The sequence below is a fragment of the Grampus griseus genome (genome assembly GCF_964374135.1).
Source record: "Grampus griseus genome assembly, chromosome: 15".
Classification (NCBI taxonomy): Eukaryota; Metazoa; Chordata; class Mammalia; order Artiodactyla; family Delphinidae; genus Grampus; species Grampus griseus.
The window spans coordinates 25,969,228-25,992,483 of NC_139009.1; the positions used below are offsets into that span (position 1 = coordinate 25,969,228).

Consider the following 23,256-nt stretch of genomic DNA (forward strand, 5'->3'; position numbering starts at 1 on the left):
CCAGAACCTTCCTTGTTCTGTTTGGACACCTCTAGGTGGGTCATACATTTGCTGAATCCTAAAAGGGACATGTGGGGTTAGAGCGTCCCCTATCTGCAGCCAGAGGTTGTGGGAACTTTTTGAGGAGCTTTATCACATTGATCGATGGACAGGGTAGATTTTTCTTTCTGACTTGAAATAGCTAAATATTGGGTTATAAAGTTAGCACATTTCTTCTGGATTTCTAATAAGATATGCCTTGCAATGAGAGACAGGCTTTCTCTGAAAATGTGGTGAATGATTCACATAGGAGAAATTCATTTGTTTTTTTTTTGTTTCTTTTCTTTTGTTTTTTAAATTTTTGCATTTTATTTATTTTATTATACAGCAGGTTCTTATTAGTCATCAATTTTATACACATCAGGGTATACATGTCAATCCCAATCTCCCAATTCATCACCCCCCCCACGCCCCCACTGCTTTCCCCACTTGGTGTCCGTATGTTTGTGCTCTACACCTGTGTCTCAATTGCTGCCCTGCAAACTGGTTCATCTGTGCCATTTTTCTAGGTTCCACATTTATGCGTTAATATACGATATTTGTTTTTCTCTTTCTGACTTACTTCACTCTGTATGACAGTCTCTAGATGCATCCACATCTCTAAAAATGACCCAATTTCGTTCCTTTTCATGGCTGAGTAATATTCCAGTGTATATATGTGCCACACCTTCTTTATCCATTCATCTGTCGATGGGCATTTAGGTTGCTTCCATGACCTGGCTATTGGATATTGTAAATAGGGCTGCACTGAACATTGGAGTGCATGTGTCTTTCTGAATTATGGTTTTCTCAGGGTATATGCCCAGTAGTGGGATTGCTGGATCATATAGTAATTCTATTTTTAGTTTTAAAAGGAACCTCCATACTGTTCTCCATAGTGGCTGTATCAGTTTACATTCACACCAACAGTGCAAGAGATTCCATTTTCTCCACACCCTCTCCAGCATTTGTTGTCTGTAGATTTTCTGATGAAGCCCATTCTAACTGGTGTGAGATGATACCTTATTGTACTTTTGATTTGCATTTCTCTAATAATTAGTGATGTTGAGCAGCTTTTCATGTGCTTCTTGGCCATCTGTATGTCTTCTTTGGAGAAATGTCTGTTTAGTCTTCTGCCCATTTTTGGATTGGGTTGTTTGTTTCTTTAATATTGAGCTGCATGAGCTGTTTATATATTTTGGAGATTAAGCCTTTGTGCGTTGACTCATCTGCAAATATTTTCTTGCATTCTGAGGGTTGTCTTTTCGTCTTTATGGTTTTCTTTGCTGTGCAAAAGCTTTTAAGTTTCATTAGGTCCCATTTGTTTATTTTTGTTTTTATTTCCATTACTGTAGGAGGTGGGTCAAAAAAGATCTTGCTGTGATTTATGTCAAAGAGTGTTCTTCCTATGTTTTCCTCTAGGAGTTTTATAGTGTCCGGTCTTACATTTAGGTCTCTAATCCATTTTGAGTTTATTTTTGTGTATGGTGTTAGGGAGTGTTCTAATTTCATTCTTTTACATGTAGCTGTCCAGTTTTCCCAGCACCACTTGTTGAAGAGACTGTCTTTTCTCAATTGTATATCCTTGCCTCCTTTGTCATAGATTAGTTGACCGTAGGTGCCTGGGTTTACCTCTGGGCTTTCGATCTTGTTCCATTGATCTATGTTTCTGTTTTTGTGCCAGTACCATATTATCTTGATTACTGTAGCTTTGTGGTATAGTCCAAAGTCAGGGAGTCTGATTCCTCCAGCTCTGTTTTTTTCCCTCAAGACTGCTTTGGCTATTCGGGGTCTTTTGTGTCTCCATACAAATTTTAAGATTTTTTGTTCTAGTTCCGTAAAAAATGCCATTGGTAATTTGATAGGGATTGCATTGAATCTGTAGATTGCTTTGGGTAGTATAGTCATTTCACAATATTGATTCTTCCAATCCTAGAACATGGTATATCTCTCCATCTGTTGGTATCATCTTTAATTTCTTTCATCAGTGTCTTATAGTTTTCTGCATACAGGTCTTTTGTCTCCCTAGGTAGGTTTATTCCTAGGTATTTTATTCTTTTTGTTGCAGTGGTAAATGGGAGTGTTTCCTTAATTTCTCTTTCAGATTTTTCATCATTAGTTTATAGGAATGCAAGAGATTTCTGTGCATTAATTTTGTATCCTGCAACTTTACCAAATTCATTGATTATCTCTAGGAGTTTTCTGGTAGCATCTTTAGGATTCTCTATGTACAGTATCATGTCATCTGCAAACAGTGACAGCTTTATTTCTTCTTTTCTGATTTGGATTCCTTTTATTTCTTTTCCTTCTCTGATTGCTGTGGCTAGGACTTCCAAAACTGTGTTGAATAATAGTGGTGAGAGTGAACATCCTTGTCTTATTCCTGATCTTAGAGGAAATGCTTTCAGTTTTCCACCATTGAGAATGATGTTTGCTGTGGGTTTGTTGTATATGGCCTTTATTATGTTGAGGTAGGTTCCCTCTATGCCCACTTTCTGGAGAGTTTTTATCATAAATGGGTGTTGAATTTTGTCAAAAGCGTTTTCTGCATCTATTGAGACGATCATATGGTTTTTATTCTTCAGTTTGTTAATGTGGTGTATTACATTGATTGATTTGCATGTATTGAAGAATCCTTGCATCCCTGGGATAAATCCCACTTGATCATGGTGTATGATCCTTTTAATGTGTTGTTGGATTCTGTTTGCTTGTATTTTGCTGAGGATTTTTGCATCTATATTTATCAGTGATATTGGTCTGTAATTTTCTTTTTTTGTAGTGTCTTTGTCTGGTTTTGGTATCAGGGTGATGGTGGCCTTGTAGAATGAGTTTGGGAGTGTTCCTTCCTCTGCAATTTTTTGGAAGAGTTTGAGAAGGGTGGGTGTTAGCTATTCTCTAGATGTTTGATAGAATTCACCTGTGAAGCCATCTGGTCCTGGACGTTTGTTTGCTGGAAGATTTTTAATCACAATTTCATTACTTGTGATTGGATTGTTCATATTTTCTGTTTCTTCCTGGTTCAGTCTTGGAAGGCTATACCTTTCTAAGAATTTGGCCATTTCTTCCAGGTTGTCCATTTTATTGGCATAGAGTTGCTGGTAGTAGTCTCTTAGGATGCTTTGTATTTCTGCAGTGCCTGTTGTAACTTTTCCTTTTTCATTTCTAATTTTATTGACTTGAGTCCTCTCCCTCTTTTTCTTGATGAGTCTTGCTAATGGTTTATCAATTCTGTTTATCTTCTCAAAGAACCAGCTTTTAGTTTTACTGATCTTTGCTATTGTTTTCTTTGTTTCTATTTCATTTATTTCTGCTCTGATCTTTATGATTTCTTTCCTTCTGCTAACTTTGGGTTTTGTTTGTTCTTCTTTCTCTAGTTCCTTTAGGTGTGAGGTTAGATTGTTTATTTGAGATTTTTCTTGTTTCTTAAGGTAGGCTTGTATAGCTATAAAATTCCCTCTTAGAAACTGCTTTTGCTGCATCCCATAGGTTTTGGATTGTCTTGTTTTCATTGTCATTTTTCTCCGGGTATTTTTTTATTTTCTCTTTGATTTCTTCAGTGATCTCTTGGTTATTTAGTAACATAGTGTTTAGCCTCCATGTGTTTGTGTGTTTTACATTTTTTTCCCCTGTAATTCATTTCTAATCTCATAGCGTTGTGGTCAGAAAAGATGCTTGATATGATTTCAGTTTTCTTCAATTTACTGAGGCTTGATTTATGACCCAAGATGTGATCTATCCTGGAGAATGTTCCGTGCACACTTGAGAAGAAAGTGTAATCTGCTGTTTTTGGATTGAATGTCCTATAAATATCAACTAAATCTATCTGGTCTATTGTGTCATTTAAAGCTTCTGTTTCCTTATTTATTTTCATTTTGGATGATCTGTCCATAGGAGTAATTGAGGTGTTAAAGTCCCCCACTATTATTGTGTTACTGTCGATTTCCTCTTTTACAGCTGTTAGCAGTTGCCTTATGTATTGAAGTGCTCCTGTGTTGGGTGCATATATATTTATAATTGTTATATCTTCTTCTTGGATTGATCCCTTGACCATTATGTAGTGTCCTTCCTTGTCTCTTGTAACGTTCTTTATTTTAAAGTCTATTTTATCTGATATGAGTATTGCTACTCCAGCTTTCTTTGATTTCCATTTGCATGGAATATCTTTTTCCAGTCCCTCACTTTCAGTCTGTATGTGTCCCTAGGTCTGAAGTGGGTCTCTTGTAGACAGCATACATATGGGTCTTGTTTTTGTATCCATTCAGCAAGTCTGTGTCTTTTGGTTGGAGCATTTAATCCATTCACGTTTAAGGTAGTTATTGATATGTATGTTCCTATGACCATTTTCTTAATTGTTTTGTTTTTGTTTTTGTAGGTCCTTTTCTTCTCTTGTGTTTCTCACTTAGAGAAGTTCCTTTACCATTTGTTGTAGAGCTGGTTTGGTGGTGCTGAATTCTCTTAGCTTTTGCTTGTCTGTAAAGGTTTTGATTTCTCCATCGAATCTGAATGAGATCCTTGCTGGGTAGAGTAATCTTGGTTGTAGGTTCTTCCCTTTCATCACTTTAAGTATATCATGCCACTCCCTTCTGGCTTGTAGAGTTTCTGCTGAGAAATCAGTTGTTAACCTTATGGGAGTTCCCTTGTATGTTATTTGTTGTTTTTCCCTTGCTGCTTTCAGTAATTTTTCCTTGTCTTTAATTTTTGCAATTTGATTACTATGTGTCTTGGTGTGCTTCTCCTTGGGTTTATCCTGTATGGGACTCGCTGCGCTTCCCGGACTTGGGTGGCTATTTCCTTTCCTATGTTAGGGAAGTTTTCCACCATAATCTCTGCAAATATTTTCTCTGGTCCTTTCTCTCTCTCTTCTCCTTCTTGGACCCCTATAATGTGAATGTTGTTGCATTTAATGTTGTCGCGGAGGTCTCTTAGGCTGTCTTCATTTCTTTTCATTCTTTTTTCGTTATTCTGTTCTGCAGCAGTGAATTCCACCATTCTGTCTTCCAGGTCACTTATCCATTCTTCTGCCTCAGTCATTCTGCTATTGATTCCTTCTAGTGTAGTTTTCATTTCAGTTATTGTATTGTTCATCTCTGTTTTTTTGTTCTTTAATTCTTCTAGGTCTTTGTTAAACATTTCTTGGATCTTCTCCATCTTTGCCTCCATTCTTTTTCTGAGGTCCTGGATCATCTTCACTATCATTATTCTGAATTCTTTTTCTGGAAGGTTGCCTGTCTCCACTTCATTTAGTTGTTTTTCTGGGGTTTTATCTTGTTACTTCATCTGGTACATAGCCCTCTGCCTTTTCATCTTGTCTGTCTTTCTGTGAAAGTGGGTTTTTTTCACAGGCTGCAGGATTGTAGTTCTTATTCTGCTGTCTGCCCTCTCTCGTTTGTATTTTTAAGTTGTAAAAATCACTTTAATCTGGGAATAAAAATGTGGTTCAATAGAGTCAGCCTGTCTCCATGTGATAATGTCTCATGGAGAAGTAGAATCTTCCATTCTGAGAGAAGGTCATCCCGGATTCTAACATCCTTTTCAATGTGGTTGTCTCCAATGTGGCCTTTTGGTGTGGAGGGGAGATTCTTTCTCTACCTTCTTTTACTCTAGATGCTTCCTACATCCAGGTAAGACGTAGTGGTGCTGAGTAGTCTCTTGTGTGAGAGCCCTCATCTGGCCACAAAGATGTCTCAGGTGGAGTTTCTAGCTACACGTTGAAGTCTCTGCATTGTTAAATAACTAAAGGGGCGTACATGAAACCTTGTGCCTTGTTATAAGCCTGGTTTCATCCCTTGCAGTCTGTCCTCATACTGTGCAGACCCAGTTTTGAGAAGAACACACAGTGTCATGGTACCACCTACGCTGCCATTTATTTAATCTATTTGGATGGCTTGTGCTGCTCTTGGAGGTGGACCCGCAAAACAAGGCCATGGGATAAAGCGGCCTGAATCCTGTAATGAAAACCTTGTACGTTTTTGGAGGCCTGGTCAGGAAAAATGATTTATTTTTGCCTTCCCAAATAAAACATTCTCGGAATCCAAGGTGAAAATTGGATTTTAACTGCTACTAAAATTTAGAGCATATAAAATCGGCAAGTGTTGAGAGTTTTGCTTGGTGAAGGGAAGAACCTAGAGAGTCTGTGACAAGAATGGACTACATGGGATGTGCACTGGTGTCTTATGTAAATCTGACTGATAAAACTGGAAATAAACCATAAGCAAATTTTGGCAGTGGACTGCAACAGTAGACACCTCTGGCCTCTCACTGTTGTGGCCTCTCCCGTTGCGGAGCACAGGCTCCGGGCACGCAGCCTCAGCAGCCATGGCTCATGGGCCCAGTCGCTCCGTGGCATGTGGGATCCTCCGAGACCGGGGCACGAACCCGTGTCCCGTGCATCGGCAGGTGGACACTCAACCACTGCGCCACCAGGGAAGCCCTTCTGTGTTCTTAACATAATCATTTTGTTTCCAGTCTTATGCCTGGAGCACTGTTCTTTCTTCCGTGCTTCATATTTTAGATTTAAGCCTTCTGTGATTAAGCTAAAGGAGTCTGGGAGCTACCTCAATCCAGCCAGTGTGGGCTCTTCTTCCCTCAGGGTCTCCATTTTGTACAAGTGTTCACACTCCCTTCCCCTTTCCCCCCTCCCCTCCTCCTGCTTATCATACGCTGTTTTTGGAGAGCATACAACATCCTGTTGAAATCATTAAAAACCACAAAAGCCTAAGGAATTCAAAGCTATGATGTAACAAAAACTTCATTAGCTGAGCTGAGCCTTCTCTGGTTTTGTTTTACAATTGGGACATGTAGTTACTTAGAGCCTCGTTGGGAATGCTGCATGGGTAGACCCGGTGGGAAAGCAGCGCTGTCCCTGGAGGCCTGCCAGGTGACTGGTGTCTACTCACTGCTGCCCTTCTTCGAGTCACCACCTGCCCCAGCTTTTTGTCCCTGAGTTCTGCTTGCTAGCCTGGGCGAGTTTACTAATTTCCATGGTTTTTCCCAGAACCACCGCTTGCTTGAATGGATGGCAACTAGTTTGTTTGTTTCCTAGTTCCTCAGGTTGTTTGCTCCTTTCTTCCACTTTTATTGAGCGTTTATTTGCAATGTGTACTGTGTATTGGGATATAAATAAGATACATCTGTGTGTTTAATTAAAATGCATAGTGGAAGCAGTGGAATTGTGTAGAAAGTGCCCCGGAGTAGAGGGGATGGTTGGAGGAACTTGCTGAAATTGAGGAGGGAGGAGGCTTTGTGGTGAGGGTTCTGCAGGGCTGGGGATTAAGGGATAAAGAACGTTTCTCAAGGCAAAAGAAGAAGGAAGGGCATTCCAGAGAGGAGAAACTTTTGGAAAGGCAGTTTGTACAGAAGATAAGGAGTCCTTTGGTGTGCCTGAAGAATGGATGTAGAGAGGTGGAAGGGGACAGAGAGAAAGATTGTCTAAGGTGAGAACAGGAAGGTCCCATGTATCATGCTAGGGAGGTTGCAGTCTTCAGACAGTGGAGAGTCGCTGAAGGTTTTCAATCAGAGTGATGTGATCAGACTTGTCTTTGGAAAGATGACTCTGGAAACCATTTGGAGAATCTTACAGAGACTGAGGCAGAGGGACCCCTTAGATCTGGGGCGTGGGCTTAGCCTGCACAATAGGGATGAGGAGTCAGGTGGCCCTTCCTGCACAGCTGGCCTCCAGATCCGTGCACAGAGCAGAATCTGTTGTCCTAGAGCCTTCCCAACCCCACTGAGTTGGTCTAACTTTAGGATCCTGCCTCTCAGCCTCTTCTGACCTCGGTTGACCATAAGATGAGATGGATCTTCACATCTGTCAACTCGTGTTGCTCAGGTGGCCTCTGCGCCTGGCTCTTCTGCCTGCTGGCCTGACTTAAACCTGCCAGCACCTTCCTAGCTTGGCTGACTTCCCTGGGTCAGGATGCCAGGAGCCTTTTGTCCAGAGCTGATCTGGCTCAGCCCGTGATCATATCCTGTCCCTGCCCAGGCCTTGGTGTTACAGGAGGACCAGTGGCCTCTTTAGGTGGGATCTGTGCCACATTCTCAAGGTCTCTGTACATGCCTCACCCTTACAGCCCTGTTCCCTGAGTGTCCACGGCAGAGATTTCAACAGACAATTAAACCTCAAATTTAAAAGTTAATCTTTTATTAATTTAAAAATTTTTTTAATTAATTTTTTAATCAGAGTATAGTAGATTACAATGTTGTGTTAGTTTCTGCTGTACAGCAAAGTGAGTCAGTTATACATATACACATATCCACTCTTTTTTAGATTCTGTTTCCATATAGATCATTACAGAGTATTGAATAGAGTTCCCTGTACTATACAGTAGGTTCTTATTAGTTATCTATAAAAAGTTTATCTTTTAAGTTTTGAGGTTCTTACTAAGGAAGAAATGACATTGGAGAGTTAAGTTTTATAAAGTGCTCTGAACAGTGACAGGTCTTCTGAAGACCCTAAAAATGCCAAGGAGCTCTTGGAAATATGCACGTTTACTTGAGTGCGATATTGTGTGCTGGTGTTTTGTTCTGAGGTTTTAGAGGTCTCCCTGCCACCCCCCCACCCCCGCCCCGTTCTGTGTCAATAACAAGGGAACTGTTTTATAATGTGGCTGTGAAGCACAGCAGTGCTCTGGAGCTGGGCATCCTGCATTCAATTAACCTTTGTATTTCACACCTCATCATTGCAGTGTGGCAAAGCGCTTCCTGGCCTTTCAAAGCAGGAGGACTGCTGTGGAACCGTGGGTACCTCCTGGGGCTTTCATAAATGCCAGAAATGCCCCAAGAAGCCGTGTAAGTGACGTATCATCATTCCTTTGCAGGTTAATGTAACGTATCTGTTTCCTTATGATTACGGTTTTAATGGTGAGACAACATTAGACTTCAAAGAAATCGCATTGAATTGTAGAACGTAGTGTGACAAGTTGCATTTTCAGAAACCTTGCGCGTCTGAGAAAGCTTTCACATGGATTCTGTTTACTCATAAACACAGTTATCAGTTGCCTCGTCCAGCTGGATTACTTATTTAAAAAAAAAAGTCTTTAGAAAGGAGATGTGCTATAAGTAGGCTCTATTTTCTGAGGTGAAAGAAAAATAAGATCTCTTTTAAAATGATAATTAAATTTCCAAACCCTATAAAAAGTCAGAGCAGTTGCTATTTCTTAAATTACATTCCTTAAATGAAATTTTTATTAATATCCACGACTTCTCTTGTAGTTTTTATTACACTATAGGTTTTCAAATTTCACTGAAAGGAAAAGCTAAAATGGAGAAACGAATGATTGCTGATTTGTGAAAGAGAAACTTACAGTCACTAGGACACAGTGCTTTTCTCCTTTTCCTCTTAGTTGCTACTGTTAAACTATCACATTTTCGTGACATGAATCTCTGTTGACACCCACATGCATTTAGTCTATACAATTTGTTGTTCAGAACCTGTTGAAGTGAATAAATCCAGATGTACATCTTTCTATTACTTTTTTCCCAATTTTTCTAATACTTTTCAGAAAGCCAGAGGTAACTTGTTTTAAGTTGAGCTTTTTTCCTCTTATTCGTCGTGTTTTGGCCAAGAAAACAAGTGATGTTTTTCTCTTCATCATCTTTTGCTTTGTGTTACTGAAGATTTTTATAGTTTTTTTAAATAGTTTATGCTGCAAGGATTTTCTCATTGGCTTCAATTGGCTAAGTTTTATTTACCCTTCTTTAAACGTCTGTTGATTTGATTGATATTCTCAACTGCCTTTTAAACCTGTTCAATCTAGGATCTGCCATTTTAGAATCACTGCTCCATAGGTCTGTCTTACATACTGTTCTTCCATCGCCATCATAATTTGTTTTAAATAAATTGTCTCTCTTCCTTGTCTTTCAGACTTACATGTTCTCTAAATCTTTTGATGTCTACGTTAATTTCACTTATTTTCTTGATAATTGCTCCTATCTTCCTTTAGAGGAATAATTTTTGGAAACACCTACTAAAGTTTCTGATAATTAATGAATTCTTCACATAGCGGGGGAAAAAACCACGTAAATAAAGACATTCAGTACCGAGACATTGTCCCCAGTGGACTTTCTCTGAGTTTCAGTAATGATTACCAATGTGAATTTCCAGCAAGTGGGTTGAGTGTGATGGTCCTGCCTCACTGAAAGATCCATCTGCCTAAAATTATTGTGGCAACCTGACTGAAGGGACATCTAGGAGACATCTGGTATGATTTCAAGAGCATGGAGTTTCGAGTTAGGTAGACTAGAGTTTGACTCCAGCTCTGTCATTTGCTGTGGAGTCTTATGGATCATGAAACGAGTCTATATTTAAAATGTTGAAGAAGCATTGCCTTTTAAAAAATGTCTTCCCTTCATTTTTGGGTAAGTTTGTCTTCAGGAATATTGTGATGGGTGGTATGTTTCCCACTGCTAAGTCTAAGGGCTGAGGAAAGAAGTTCAATTCTTACAGCTTGGTTTTGGGGCTACATTTATGTTCACTAATACTTTTTCCATTTTATCTCTTATTTTTCTTTTCCATTTCTCCCCTTCTCTGGGTATCTTTTGCTTATTTAGCTTTTTCTCTTTCCTCTTATTTCCAAATCCCAGCGTTGCAAGACAGGGACAGAAGTTAAGAGTAAAGGGAATCATACTGTTGTGTTTTTCTGTTTTGCTTTGTTTTTTAATCCCTAACTCCTGACCTTCTATCATTTTCTATCTAGAATTTTATCATCTGGGGATAAATTCACTGCTTTATATGCTTTTATATCTTAATATGATAATTTAAGTAGAACATGAAAGTACGAAGTTGCTATCACTTTTAACTAAATGCTGATGAAAATAAGATGATATATGGGCTCGCCTAACGTATAAATTGAAGACATTGATTCTGTTTCACGAAGAGCAACGCAGTTTATGAATGAAGTAAACTATTAACATCTTGACATTTACTCCTTTTGTGCAGTCCTACGATGTGACTCACTCCCAAGAAACACACTCAGGGTCACATTCTTCCTGTGTCGTTTAACAAACTTGCCTTGGTTGGTACTAATCTAAATCATACTCGTTTTGGAAAAGAGCGGACTTTCCTTGGCTTTAGACGCTGGGTTTTGTGTTCCATGCCTTTTTTTTTTTCACTCAAAGTAGTTCAAAATTCAGTTTTCAGGTGGCTCTTATTTAATGTTTTGAAGTTTTTGTTTAGCCACATACAGAAGGACCTTGCATTGTTGATCAGTTCTTACTGTGAAAACGTAATTTTAAATCTGCAAATAATTTCATTAGAGAGTCTGTACTCTATTAAAAATGTACTTGGTATGAACAAGTCGCTTGTCCTTTAAACATTTTTAGAAGAAAATTAGCATCAAATTCTAAACGGAAGAAGAATTTAAGATCATCTGGTCCAGCTCTTTCTGCCTTGAGGTAGATGACTGTTAATTTTTAAACAAGATATGATCTCTCTTTTGCCTTTGAACAATTCACAGACAGAGATAGCACAGTCTCTGTAGGTAACCTGCTACAAGGTGTCCTTGTTATATGGGATAAGGCTGGACGTGTGGCCAAGAGCCTGAATGGGCGACTCCCCCTGTACCAACCTCTTTTTTCTTTTAACCCAACATTTCCAGATTCCTCACTTTAACCATTTTCCGGCAGGAGAAATACGGCAAAGAAAGGAAGTAATAGAGGAGATGAATGCCACTAGTAAATACTCACGCTGTTCACTAGTGGTGAGAATAAAGAGCATGTGTTAGGGGCAAAATAACTTTATTCTTCCAAAGAAAATTTCCATTTTACTTGCAACTTTCTTTTTTTTTTTTTTTTTACTCCTTGTTCAGGTCTTCGAAGTGGTTTGACCATTCATCCTATTTTGATGACAGCCCATCTTCTGTTACTCATTGTCTTAATAAAATAACACCTTATTGCAGGAAACAATGATATCTGGGCTTATTTTTGTCAGGCATTGCAGTAAGCATTTTGCATAAATTATCTCTAAACTCCACAACAGCCCTGACCTGCTCAGTAGATGGGAATACTCCCATTGTACAGAATTCCATTTGAAACCCAGGAAGCTTGTCTTCCAAGGTGGCAGAGCCAAGATTTGAACCTAGGTCAACTTGGTCCCAGAACTTATGCCAGAAAGGTTCTCGGGTATCACGTTAGGATGTCAGAATTTCAGAGACTAGGATTTTGTTGATAAATTGGTGACCGCGACATTTGTATTGTTGATGAGTTTTCTGAGTTGATGAACCATACAACTGATCAGAGCAGCCCTTCACCTCTCCCAGCTTCCTCTCCTCACCTTCTATTCTTCCCAGCTTCATGGTATAAAGAATCAGCTCATCACTGGAATATGTGAGCCTGTAAATGAGGCGAGCATACAATTTATTGTCTAAACTGGGACACTTTTAAAAGTGAAATGGCGTGCTATTGATGAACTTTGCTGGATCAAAGGTATCACCAAGGGTTGTCTGAGGCAGACCAGGATGTATAGTCACCCCCTCTGAATTTATAAGAAAATTCAACTGCCTGTAGTTAATCATCGGGGAGGAATTGATTCTTTTTTTTTTTTTTGGTAATAAATAATCACTAATTGGAAGAAAATATAGAACAGTCTTATGATTCTTTGAACTAACATAATCAAGATTGACAACTAACTGAGATTTATGTCTGTTGCAAAATATGAGGTATACTGAAAAACAAGGAAAATGTGAAAGAAATGCATATACCTTGGGTTGGTATCTTAGAAATAAGATCACTGATGCTTTATATGGCTTTGGTTACCACATATAGTAGTTTAGGGTTTTAAGAATTTAAACTAAGCATGTAACATAACTGTTTCTTCTTTACAGCTTATCATGGATATAATCAAATGATGGAATGTCTACAGGGTTATAAACGGGTTAACAACACCTTTTGTCAAGGTAAGATTAACTGACTGCATTGGTGTATGAGCTCAACAGTTGTTTGGCTTTTGAGAAACCTGAGTTGTTTTGCCATGCTTTGTTCATTAGCCCAGCATGTGAAGGTTACACAGAGAACCACCTCTTGCTCCCTCTGTTTAGGAAATAGAAATTTAGTGTGTTGTTGCTAGAATTACTTCACTACCATTTAAACTTTATGGAACTTTTCCCCCTTCTGTCTATTTGTGATGAAATCCAGGAGAGTTGGGATTACATTATGGAGCCCTCTGTGGGCTCCACGCTAGTCACCTCCTGTCCACGTGTGGGTGTGTGTGCATGTGAGCACATACATGGACCTAGAAGTGCTACTTCTTTACTGACATATGATTGGGCAGCAGAGTCCCCTTTTTTCTTTCATCAGACTATTTCTGGCTACCTTGAAGTATTCAGGTATTAAATATCAGAGCAAACACACATTTCTTAGTCAATAGGGTAAAACTATGTAGTTAAATGTGAAATGCCCTGAGTGCTTTTTTTTTTTTTAACGTATTTATTGGAGTATCATTGCTTTACAATGGCGTGTTAGTTTCTGCTTTATAACAAAGTGAATCAGCTATACATATACATATATCCCCATATCTCCTCCCTCTTGCGTCTCCCTCCCACCCTCCTATCCCACCCCTCTAGGTGGTCACAAAACACCGAGCTGATCTCCCTGTGCTATGCGGCTGCTTCCCATTAGCTATCTATTTTACCTTTGGTAGTGTATATATGTCCATGCCACTCTCTCACTTCGTCCCAGCTTACCCGTCCCCCTCCCCGTGTCCTCAAGTCCATTCTCTACATCTGCATCTTTATTCCTGTACTGCCCCTAGGTTCTTCAGAACCATTTTGGTTTTTTCTAGATTCCATATATATGTGTTAGCATACGGTATTTGTTTTTCTCTTTCTGACATACTTCACTCTGTATGACAGACTCTAGGTCCATCCACCTGACTACAAATAACTCAATTTCGTTTCTTTTTATGGCTGAGTAATATTCCATTGTATATATGTGCCACATCTTCTTTATCCATTCATCTGTTGCTGGACACTTAGGTTGCTTCCATGTCCTGGCTGTTGTAAATAGAGCTGCAGTGAACATTGTGGTACATGACTCGTTTTGGGTTTTTTGTTTTGTTTTTTTAAAATAAATTTATTTATTTTTTTTTTGGCTGCATTGGGTGTTTGTTGCTGCACGCGGGTTTCTCTATTTGTGACAAGTGGGGGCTGCTCTTAGTTGCAGTACACAGGCTTCTCATTGCGGTGGCTTCTCTTGTTGTGGAGCATGGGCTCTAGGTACGCGGGCTTCAGTAGTTGTGGCACTCAGGCTCAGTAGTTGTGGCTTGCGGGCTCTAGAGCACAGGCTCAGTAGTTGTAGCACACGGGCTTAGTTGCTCCGCAGCATGTGGGATCTTCCTGGACCAGGGATTGAACCCGTGTCCCCTGCATTGGCAGGCGGATTCTTAACCACTGCGCCACCAGGGAAGCCCATGTGGTACATGACTCTTTTTGAATTATGGTTTTCTCAGTGTATATGCCCAGTAGTGGGATTGCTGGGTCGTGTGGTAGTTCTATTTTTAGTTTTTTAAGGAACCTCCATACTGTTCTCCATAGTGGTTGTATCAATTTACATTCCCACCAACAGTGCAAGAAGGTTCCCTTTTCTCCACACCCTCTCCAGCATTAATTGTTTGTAGATTTTTTGATGATGGCCATTCTGACTGGTGTGGGGTGATACCTCATTGTAGTTTTGATTTGCATTTCTCTAATCATTAGTGATGTTGAGCATCCTTTCATGTGTTTGTTGACAGCCCTGAGTGCTTTTGTTCAATGTATATGGAAACATACAGTCAAGGGACCTTCAGAAATCATCCAGTTCAGTGTCTATACTTTACAAGTGAGGATATTCAAGCCCAGACTGATTAAATGACTTTCCTGTGGCTAAATAGAGCTGAAGTTGTAACTCACGTTTACCAGTGCCTAGTTTAGTATCCATATATGATAGCAAATTCGTTTCAGTTACTTTGGGAGGTGCCCACTTAATGCTGCTCATTTCCCAGTACGCATCTAGGATGAAGGTGGTGGTGTTAGTAACTTATGTGTACTTTGGAATAAATGTTGAAAGAGACTCCAAGAGTCTTATTGAACGAAAATCCATTTCAAAACACAGCACATGTCCTTGGACTTGTGGTTTCAGGCTCTCTCTTCTTGGCCAGTATGTGTTTATAGGGCTGAGTAGATTTAGGTAATGTTAACAATATATAGATTAATCCCTATTAAAATGGTTCGTGTCAAAGGAATATCTTAATTACCTGAAAATTTTCTCAAGTAAATTGTCTCTATAATACTGTGTCTGTTTAACTTTTATGATTTGTAGAGCTTTTACTGACTTAAAAAGAATCTTTTTTTTTGAAATGCACATATCTAAAGACATAGATATACCATGTCTTTAAAAAGTTTTGCCTTCAAATATTATAAGCCCTCATCCTAGATGAAAGAATGTTGGCAAAGGAGAGGTTGCCCAGGGTGCTTTTTGAGAAGCATCTGCAAACCTGTAGTACTGCTAGGTACATGGGAGTAATGGGTTAATTAACATTATGTAAGAATCAGTAGAATTTAAGATATTATTAAAAGTTCATATTATATGGATGGAAGGTTGAATTAAATGGATGGAAGAATGAATAGATGGCTAAATGTATATTCTACAGTATAAACCAAGTTGTTTCACAGATTTGGATAAAAATATACATGAAAAGCCCTAGCCCATTATGAGGATGTGTTAGTAGAAGCAGAATGAGCAGGGCATTGGAAGTAATGACCTTGTACTCTGCCAGTCAGACTGAATTTGGGGTTTGGGTATTTGGTGTTCATTATCTTTCGGCTAATAAGGTCAGCCAGGCTTGTGAAGGGCCTGGTGTTAAACATGAGGGTGTTTAGCCTAGAGAAGTTGAGACTGAAGAGAAATGTAATGGCTGCCTTACAAACATGGCTTTAAATAAATGTTTGATCAACTTTCCTACAAAACAAGACTTTTATGAGTTGCTTCAAAGGCCAAAGTCAATAGAATGGAGTTATAAGGAGGCATATTTACAACAACTGCAAGCAAACCTTTTCTGTGGGTTAGAGTTCCCCATCACTGTAATGAAACACCTTTGGAGGTACTGAGCTTCCAGCACTTAGAGGTGATCCAGCAGATCCTTAATAACTATTGGCTTGGGGTGCTACAGGGACTTTCTCTCCTATGCAGTACAGAATGTTAAATAACTCTGTAGCTTCATTCCAGTACTCTGACGCCAGTATTACTCTGTCACCAAGGACAGAGGTTGTGCATGAGAAGAGGGAAATTACTTTTTGGTCTGTCGCACAATTTTTAGACATGTAGATTCCTGAAGTGTCCCCTTGATCAGGCATATCTGGTTGCTTCATTAAGCTGTAGAAAGAGGAGGATCCTTATTTATCCTTCACCATCCTAATCCAACATGGCTAATTGTTAGATACTCTCCAGAAATGTCAGATGCTCCTAATTTCTCTGAATGTCAGATGATGAAGAATATACTTATTTTCTCGGGGTGGGGTGGGATTTGGACCTTAAGAATCCCAGTTAGAAACAGAGAGACAGAGAGTGTCCAAGGTCACACAGATAATTAAGAGGCCCAGCTAGGATTAAACTCCCAAGCCACCTCTGTTTCTGTCTGCAGTATGACCTCCTTTACCAATTTTATATATATCTGTGAAGTATTACTAATGTAGGTACGATATGCCATCTGTTTTGAGAACGAGTAGAAGTCAAAGCAATTAATGTCAATTTGGTTTTGTTTAATAAGAAAGGGTGGTTATCTAACATATTCCTTCCACTGGCTGGTTCAAGGTTCTAACAGTTCATATTCATAAAAATACCACTGTAGAAGTGGGAGTGAAAATTTGCAGGTAATCATTTGCCATCTCATTTAGCAAAATAAAGTGGAGAATCCTTTAAATAATTCCTTGAGGTTTTATTGTTTTTTCCTCTTCTGGTTTGGCCGGTATGGAGTGACCTTTAGCAAGTTTTGTTCATACTGAGCATATCAAATGGTTCCACCTCAGTCAGTTGCACTGACGTTCAGTAACGCCAAATCCTGGCTTATGTCTGTCTCAGGAAGATATTTGCAAAACAGTGTTGTACTTTTTGGCGTGAATTCTGGAGTGAAGTATCACAGAAAATTCTGTTTCATGGTGCCTCAAGAAGGCACAGATAAATTACACTACAGAGAAGATTGACTCATAACGTAATATGAATCTATTGAAATTGCTTTTGAGAGAAGGGCTTCATTTCACTCCCTTGGTGACATTATTGGTCACTAAAATTGGGTAGAACTTTCTCACATTACATATATACACTGGGATTTTCCTAGAGCCTTGAAGCCTTTTGATTTTATGCTGCAGTTTTTCAAAAAAAGCCCATTAACCATCTAATTACTTGTGCATTCCACATTGTTCTTGGAGTTTAATGTCTTCTCAGTTTACAAAGCACATTTAAAATTAAAGTGATTAATAACTAGAATTACATTATTTCCTTCAACTAAGTGAATTAATGTCCTGAAACAACTTTTCATAATGGCCACTCCGTAACAAAGAACCAACTGTTCACAAGTTAATTTGAGGAGCTTTCAAATAATTGCCCTAAAAGTTGGGTTCTTTTTCCCCCTCCTTTCTAGTGGTGCTACAATTATCTTTTCAAAGGAATGATTTATTACATGTAAACACATGGAGCTCTAAAACCTTGCCTCACTACCCTCAACATTATGGAATTGTTATAATTTGCTTCATTTATCATAACAAACAATACAATTAAATTTCCTGGTGGATCTAGAGCAGCTTTTGTCATTTGATTATTATTCTAAAGTTTTGATGTAGAACTAGAATTAAATGAAGTAGTACCTCATGGAAATAATCATAGGAACTCCTACTTTCATACTTCTTCCCTGCATTTTGATTAGTCATTTGCCCATAACTTTGCCATGAAATAAATGAGTTCTTAAAAATTAGGTGTAAATCTAACTTTTAAAACTAGAATTGGGTTCTGAAATTACTTGGGGACCAGTCTTTTCAGTGAAATCTTTTATTAAAAGCAAATATCTCTTGATATGCTAAAATCACTTACCTGTTTGATTGTGTAACTGTAAATTAATCAATCTACTGTTTTCTACATTTTTAGCATGTGCAGAGGTGCTGCGGGCAATGCCAAAATACATAGCTAGAAAACGTCTACACTTTTAGAATCCAGTGTATGCATATTCCTTTTTCGAGAATAATTTTGAAATCTTTAAAAAATATTCCATAATCCACAAACATTAGTTGGTGGAGCACTCCTGAGCTACAGACTGAGGATATGTGATGAATGATGAATAAGACATTGGTCTTGCCCTTTGGATTTAGTGTAATTAAATCAGTTTGAATCAGCAGGATGTTATTTGCTTTGTTCACTCATCCATCTAGCTGAATTTCAGCTGCCTCCAGATGAGCCTGTTAAAGCAAGTACGAAAGAGCTGTCCACATAACTTTCTTTTGGCATTATTTTATTACACTGGTTATTCTGCTTTAATAAAATAAATTTACAACACAGATACACTAAGACAGTAATACTCTATTAAAACTTTCACTGCAGGTCTCCTTTTTGATAGAAAGTGCCCCGATGTGCATCTAAAACTGAATTGTATTCAGACCATAGGAAAGATAATGCACTGTTTTTTTCAGGGGCATCTCTCTGTCATTAAGTGAAACTCACCAATCTTGGTTAATAATCCATATAAGGAAGCTGTACATGGAACTTCTTGGTTATGAAGAGCTTGTCTGGACTGTAGCTTACATTTCAGACGCCTTAATGATCGTCAAAAAATTGCTTGTGAATGGAGTATGGTGAACACATAGAGGAACACTGGTCTTTGAGTGCTTTGAGGGGACTAGAAAGTACAGGAGAGACCCTCAGGAAAACTGACTTGGCTGGAGAAAAGAATGTGGCCTATGGCATAGTGTTGGGTTAAAACAGACAGGTAGGATGAGATGAAGTGATGCCTAATTTTAAGACAAATTTCTTATGTTTCTTGTGATTAATTGCATGTATCATTTGTAATATATTGCATGTATCATTTGTAATATAACGGGCTTTGTGATACATGCTGGGAAAACAGCTGTTGGATTTATACTTCTTTTAACATAGAAATGTCCAAAGGCCATTATGACAACTTCTTGCACATTTAAAAGAAAATGGATTTGTGGCTTAGAGAAGAGTTATCATTTTAGAATTATCTTCAAAGGTATGGTTAATGTAAATAGTCTTTTTCATACAGTTAATAGTAAAATGAATTTACTGACACTGTATCAGTTTTTGCACTCAGCATTGTTTCTTGTGTCCTCTGCTTGCTTTGTGGGTTCATGTTTTCTTTTGTGGTAGGATTGCCAGGTAAAATATAGGATGCCCAGTTAAATCTGAATTTCAGACAAACAGCAAATAATTTGGGACATGTATTTTAAAAGTATTAGTTTATCTGAAATTCAAATTTAACTGGGTATCCTGTATTTTTATTTGCTAATTTATATTTTTAGATCACATCCCTTAACAGCCCTTTAAATGGGGATCACTGAGAAGTATATACTTTACATGTCTGAGAATATCTTTATTTTGAGCTCATTCTGTAACAAGATTAGTCAGGTGTACAATTCTAGGATAACAGTTATTTTCCAACAATACTTTTGACCTACATTATACCAGTGTCTTTCTGACCTCTTTTTGATACTTTCTTCCTTTGTAGATAATGTTTCTCTCTTTGGAGATCATCTCTGAATTCTTTATGTTTTGTAGTTTTACCACGATGTGTGTCTATATTTGGATTTATCTTGATTTTACTCAGTAGGCAGAGTGTTGTGTTGTCCATCTGAAGACTCAGGTCTTTCCTCAAATTTGAAAAATGATCTGCTGTTATCTCTTAAAATATTGTTTCTCCACCGTGCTTTTCAGCTGAAACTCCTTTTAGACAAGTGTTGGAACCTCTGGTTTTCGTGTCTCTTATAACACGTCTTTTGTGCTTTTATCCTCTTGCCTTTTTTGCTGCCTTATGCGTGAATACCTCAGTTCTGTCTTCCAATTTTCTAATTGCTGCTTTACTATGCCTATCTAGATTCTATCCCATCTGTTACACTTTTAATTCTAAGATTATTTTTCAGTTCCAAAATTTCTCATTGTTTTTCATAGCTAACCTGTTCTTTTTTCATTTTTTAAAATGTATTTATTTAACTTTTTAAGCAAACTGAAAAGTTTAGCTGGATTTTAGTTGCTGAGGGAGGAGTGTTTTTGCATAAATAGGTTTAGTTTGTTATCCTCAGTTGTTAAACCCACTTTTGACTGGAGACGTATTACAGCCACAGGCGTTTGTTTCTGCCAAAATCCCCTGGTCAGTAATGTGTTAAACTCCTGGCTTCCCCTGCTGCTTTCTAGACAGCAGACCCAGAGCTTCAGTGACCACCAGCTACCATGTATTTCTGTACCATTTCAGGTTTACTGGGATGTTGACCTCGGTTTTTGACCTTGATATTTTATCTGTAATTGCTTTATGTTAGGAACTGGGGTGAATGCCAAAGCATGAACTTACTGTGTTACTTTAAAAACAAAAACAAAGTGTCCATATCAGGATTGAGGTTTTTTTTTTTTTTAAGAGATCAGTATCAGAATGTGGTTTTGTTTTTGTTTTGTTTTTGCGGTACGCGGACCTCTCACTGCTGTGTCCTCTCCCGCTGCGGAGCACAGGCTCCGGACGCGCAGGCCCAGCGGCCACGGCTCACGGGCCCAGCCGCTCCGCGGCACGTGGGATCTTCCCGGACCGGGGCACGAATCAGCGTCCCCTGCATCGGCAGGCGGACTCCCAACCACTGCGCCACCAGGGAAGCCCCAGAATGTGGTTTTTAACATATATATACATGTATCAATATATTTTTATTTATTTATTTATTTATTATTGCTTTTCCTTTAGAATACAGAAAAGCTTTTCAGAAAACTTCATATTATATAATTGTTATCCACAGATAGTCTTTTTAACCGTTGTAATTAAGCAGCCCATCAACATAAATTTATTCACCACCTGCCGTGCATTCACTCATTTGTTTTATGGATATTTAATGACGATTTAAGTGGGGGCACACTGAGAAATATATTAATAAAACTCAGTTCCTACCCTTACAAAAATCACTGTCTCACATATAATTAAAACATCAAGGCAGCATGTAGTTAGTGCTGTAAAAGAAATGAACCAAACACTATGCAGTTTCAGAGGACAGTTCCCATTGAGTTCGAAAATCACAGATGGCATTTAAAAACATATTCCTTTAAAAAAAAAAAGCACTTTCTTTCCTGTTTATAAAAATAATTCACACCTATTGTTTAGTATTTAGGAACTAGAGAAATGTATAGAGAATAAAAATACCAAATAAATGTATTTTGTTATATTTTCTACCAATCATATATATATGTATATCTATATATACATATATATAAATTTGAGATTATATTTCATGGATAGTTGTGAAAACTGTGTTTTTACTTAATAGATAATGAACACTTTCTGATATTGTTAAATAACCTTCTAAAAATTATTTTAATGCTGACATAGAATCCCAGTTAATGGATATAGGATAATTCATTTAACCATTCCCCTAAAGTTGGATTTTCAGATTAGTTTCTTTTTTTCCTTTATATATATATAATGCTGTCAGGGGTGTACTTGAACATAAACCTTCATGTGAAGCTATGATTACGTATAGAAGAGACATTATTGGTTCCCAAGCTTTGATTCATCCTATGCACATTAGGCTTCAGAGAGGGTGTACAATTTCCCTTCCCACTAGGCTTAGAGAGCCCACTGACTGTGTCCCTCCTCTCCTTCCTTATTTCCTTTTCTTTACAAATTTGAAACCACAAAAAGGGCAGTTAAGTAGTATGTTTTTCTTCACATAGGCTCTTCACATTTTCATTTAGGCTTTCCCCAGGTACTTTATATTGAATATGGCTATGAGCAAGATTGCTATTTTTTTTTTAACAATCTTGGAACTAACTCCTGTTGGTTTTAATAATTTTGTCTGAGTTTTGTATGTAGAAAAATAATTTTACTTTCAAATAATTGTAATTTGGGGAAGACGGTGATATATGGGGCAGGGTAGTTATTAGGGCTGAAAGGAACTAAGACACGGGCGTGGGAAAACATGCACCAGTGGAGGTGGGTAAGTCAGTTGAGGTACCTTGGGGGTTGAGGCAGGCTGAATTTGAAGTTTGTCTGTTACGGTGCCTAAGGCTAGTGAGTGTAAGCTTCTTTCAAGGTTTTATTTTAAATACATGGGAAGTTGATATAGTTTGTTAATTAATTTTGTTAATTTTGTTTTTCCTTCATTGACATTTTTGGTTTGCTTCAGAGATTTGGGGTTATGACCAAATTGTCATGGAGCTAATATAAATGTCTTCAAATTAGTACAGTCGGCCCTTCACGTTCGTGGGTTCTGCATCTGCAGATATGGAGGGCTGGCTGTATTATGCCGTTTGATGCAAAGGACTTGAGCATCCACAGATTTGGGGATCTGCATGAGGAGAGGGGTCCTGGAGCCAGTCCCTCAGGGATATCAAGGGATGACTGTAGTGAGTGCTCTGGACTCTCCCTCCCTTTTTCTCTCTTTCCCATGCTCCCTTCCTCCCTGTCTCCCCATCTCTTTCAAGGCCCACTCACCTTGTTCTGGGTCTTATTGCAGTGATGGTAACAAGGAACAAGGGAGACGGTGATGATCTGTAGACATAACTATGTTTTTAGTGACAGTGATCCTGACATAGCAAATGCCATAAAAGGTCTAAGTTTGCTAAGCTCTCCAGCTCTCAAGCCCACTTTAACCCTTTTGTACCTACCCCAACTGCTTCCTCTAGTATTCTTAGGTTCTCACCCAACTTTTCTCCAGACTTTCTCCTGAGGTGGAACTAGCTAGGCCACCTGCTGCTCTAATTACTGTTGATTTTCTTTATGTGCTACTTCTTTCCTTATGGTAATACTTGCATAAGAAACTTGATAACTTTCTCTTTTCTAATACAATAAAATTTCCTTTTTGGTCATTATCGCCTACACATCTTTTTATCTACCTGTTTATGTATTTTGCTAGTGTTTATTGAATGCCTATTTAGTGGAGCCATTGGGTTGGGTGCTTCAGCTATGTCATAATTCTCACAGTAACCCTGTGAGATAGTGTTATGTTTTTTTAAACTTGTAGTGAAACTGAGCCCTGAGGCTCAAAGAAATTAAGTAATGGAAGATAGCATACCTGG

The 23,256-nt window shown here is 38.4% G+C and overlaps 1 protein-coding gene across 6 annotated transcripts in view; it reads left to right on the forward strand.

The window, feature by feature from the left end:
* The window catches only part of LTBP1 (latent transforming growth factor beta binding protein 1), a gene marked incomplete at its 5' end in the record, with an annotated part of 426,899 nt that overhangs the window by 234,691 nt on the left and 168,952 nt on the right, over positions 1 to 23,256 (forward strand). For all 6 annotated transcript variants that reach the window (XM_082672355.1, XM_082672356.1, XM_082672357.1 and 3 more), the window contains 2 exons: positions 8,703 to 8,805; positions 12,837 to 12,908. In XM_082672355.1, the coding sequence (XP_082528481.1) occupies positions 8,703 to 8,805; positions 12,837 to 12,908 (175 nt within the window). The remainder of the gene's footprint in view (positions 1 to 8,702; positions 8,806 to 12,836; positions 12,909 to 23,256) is intronic.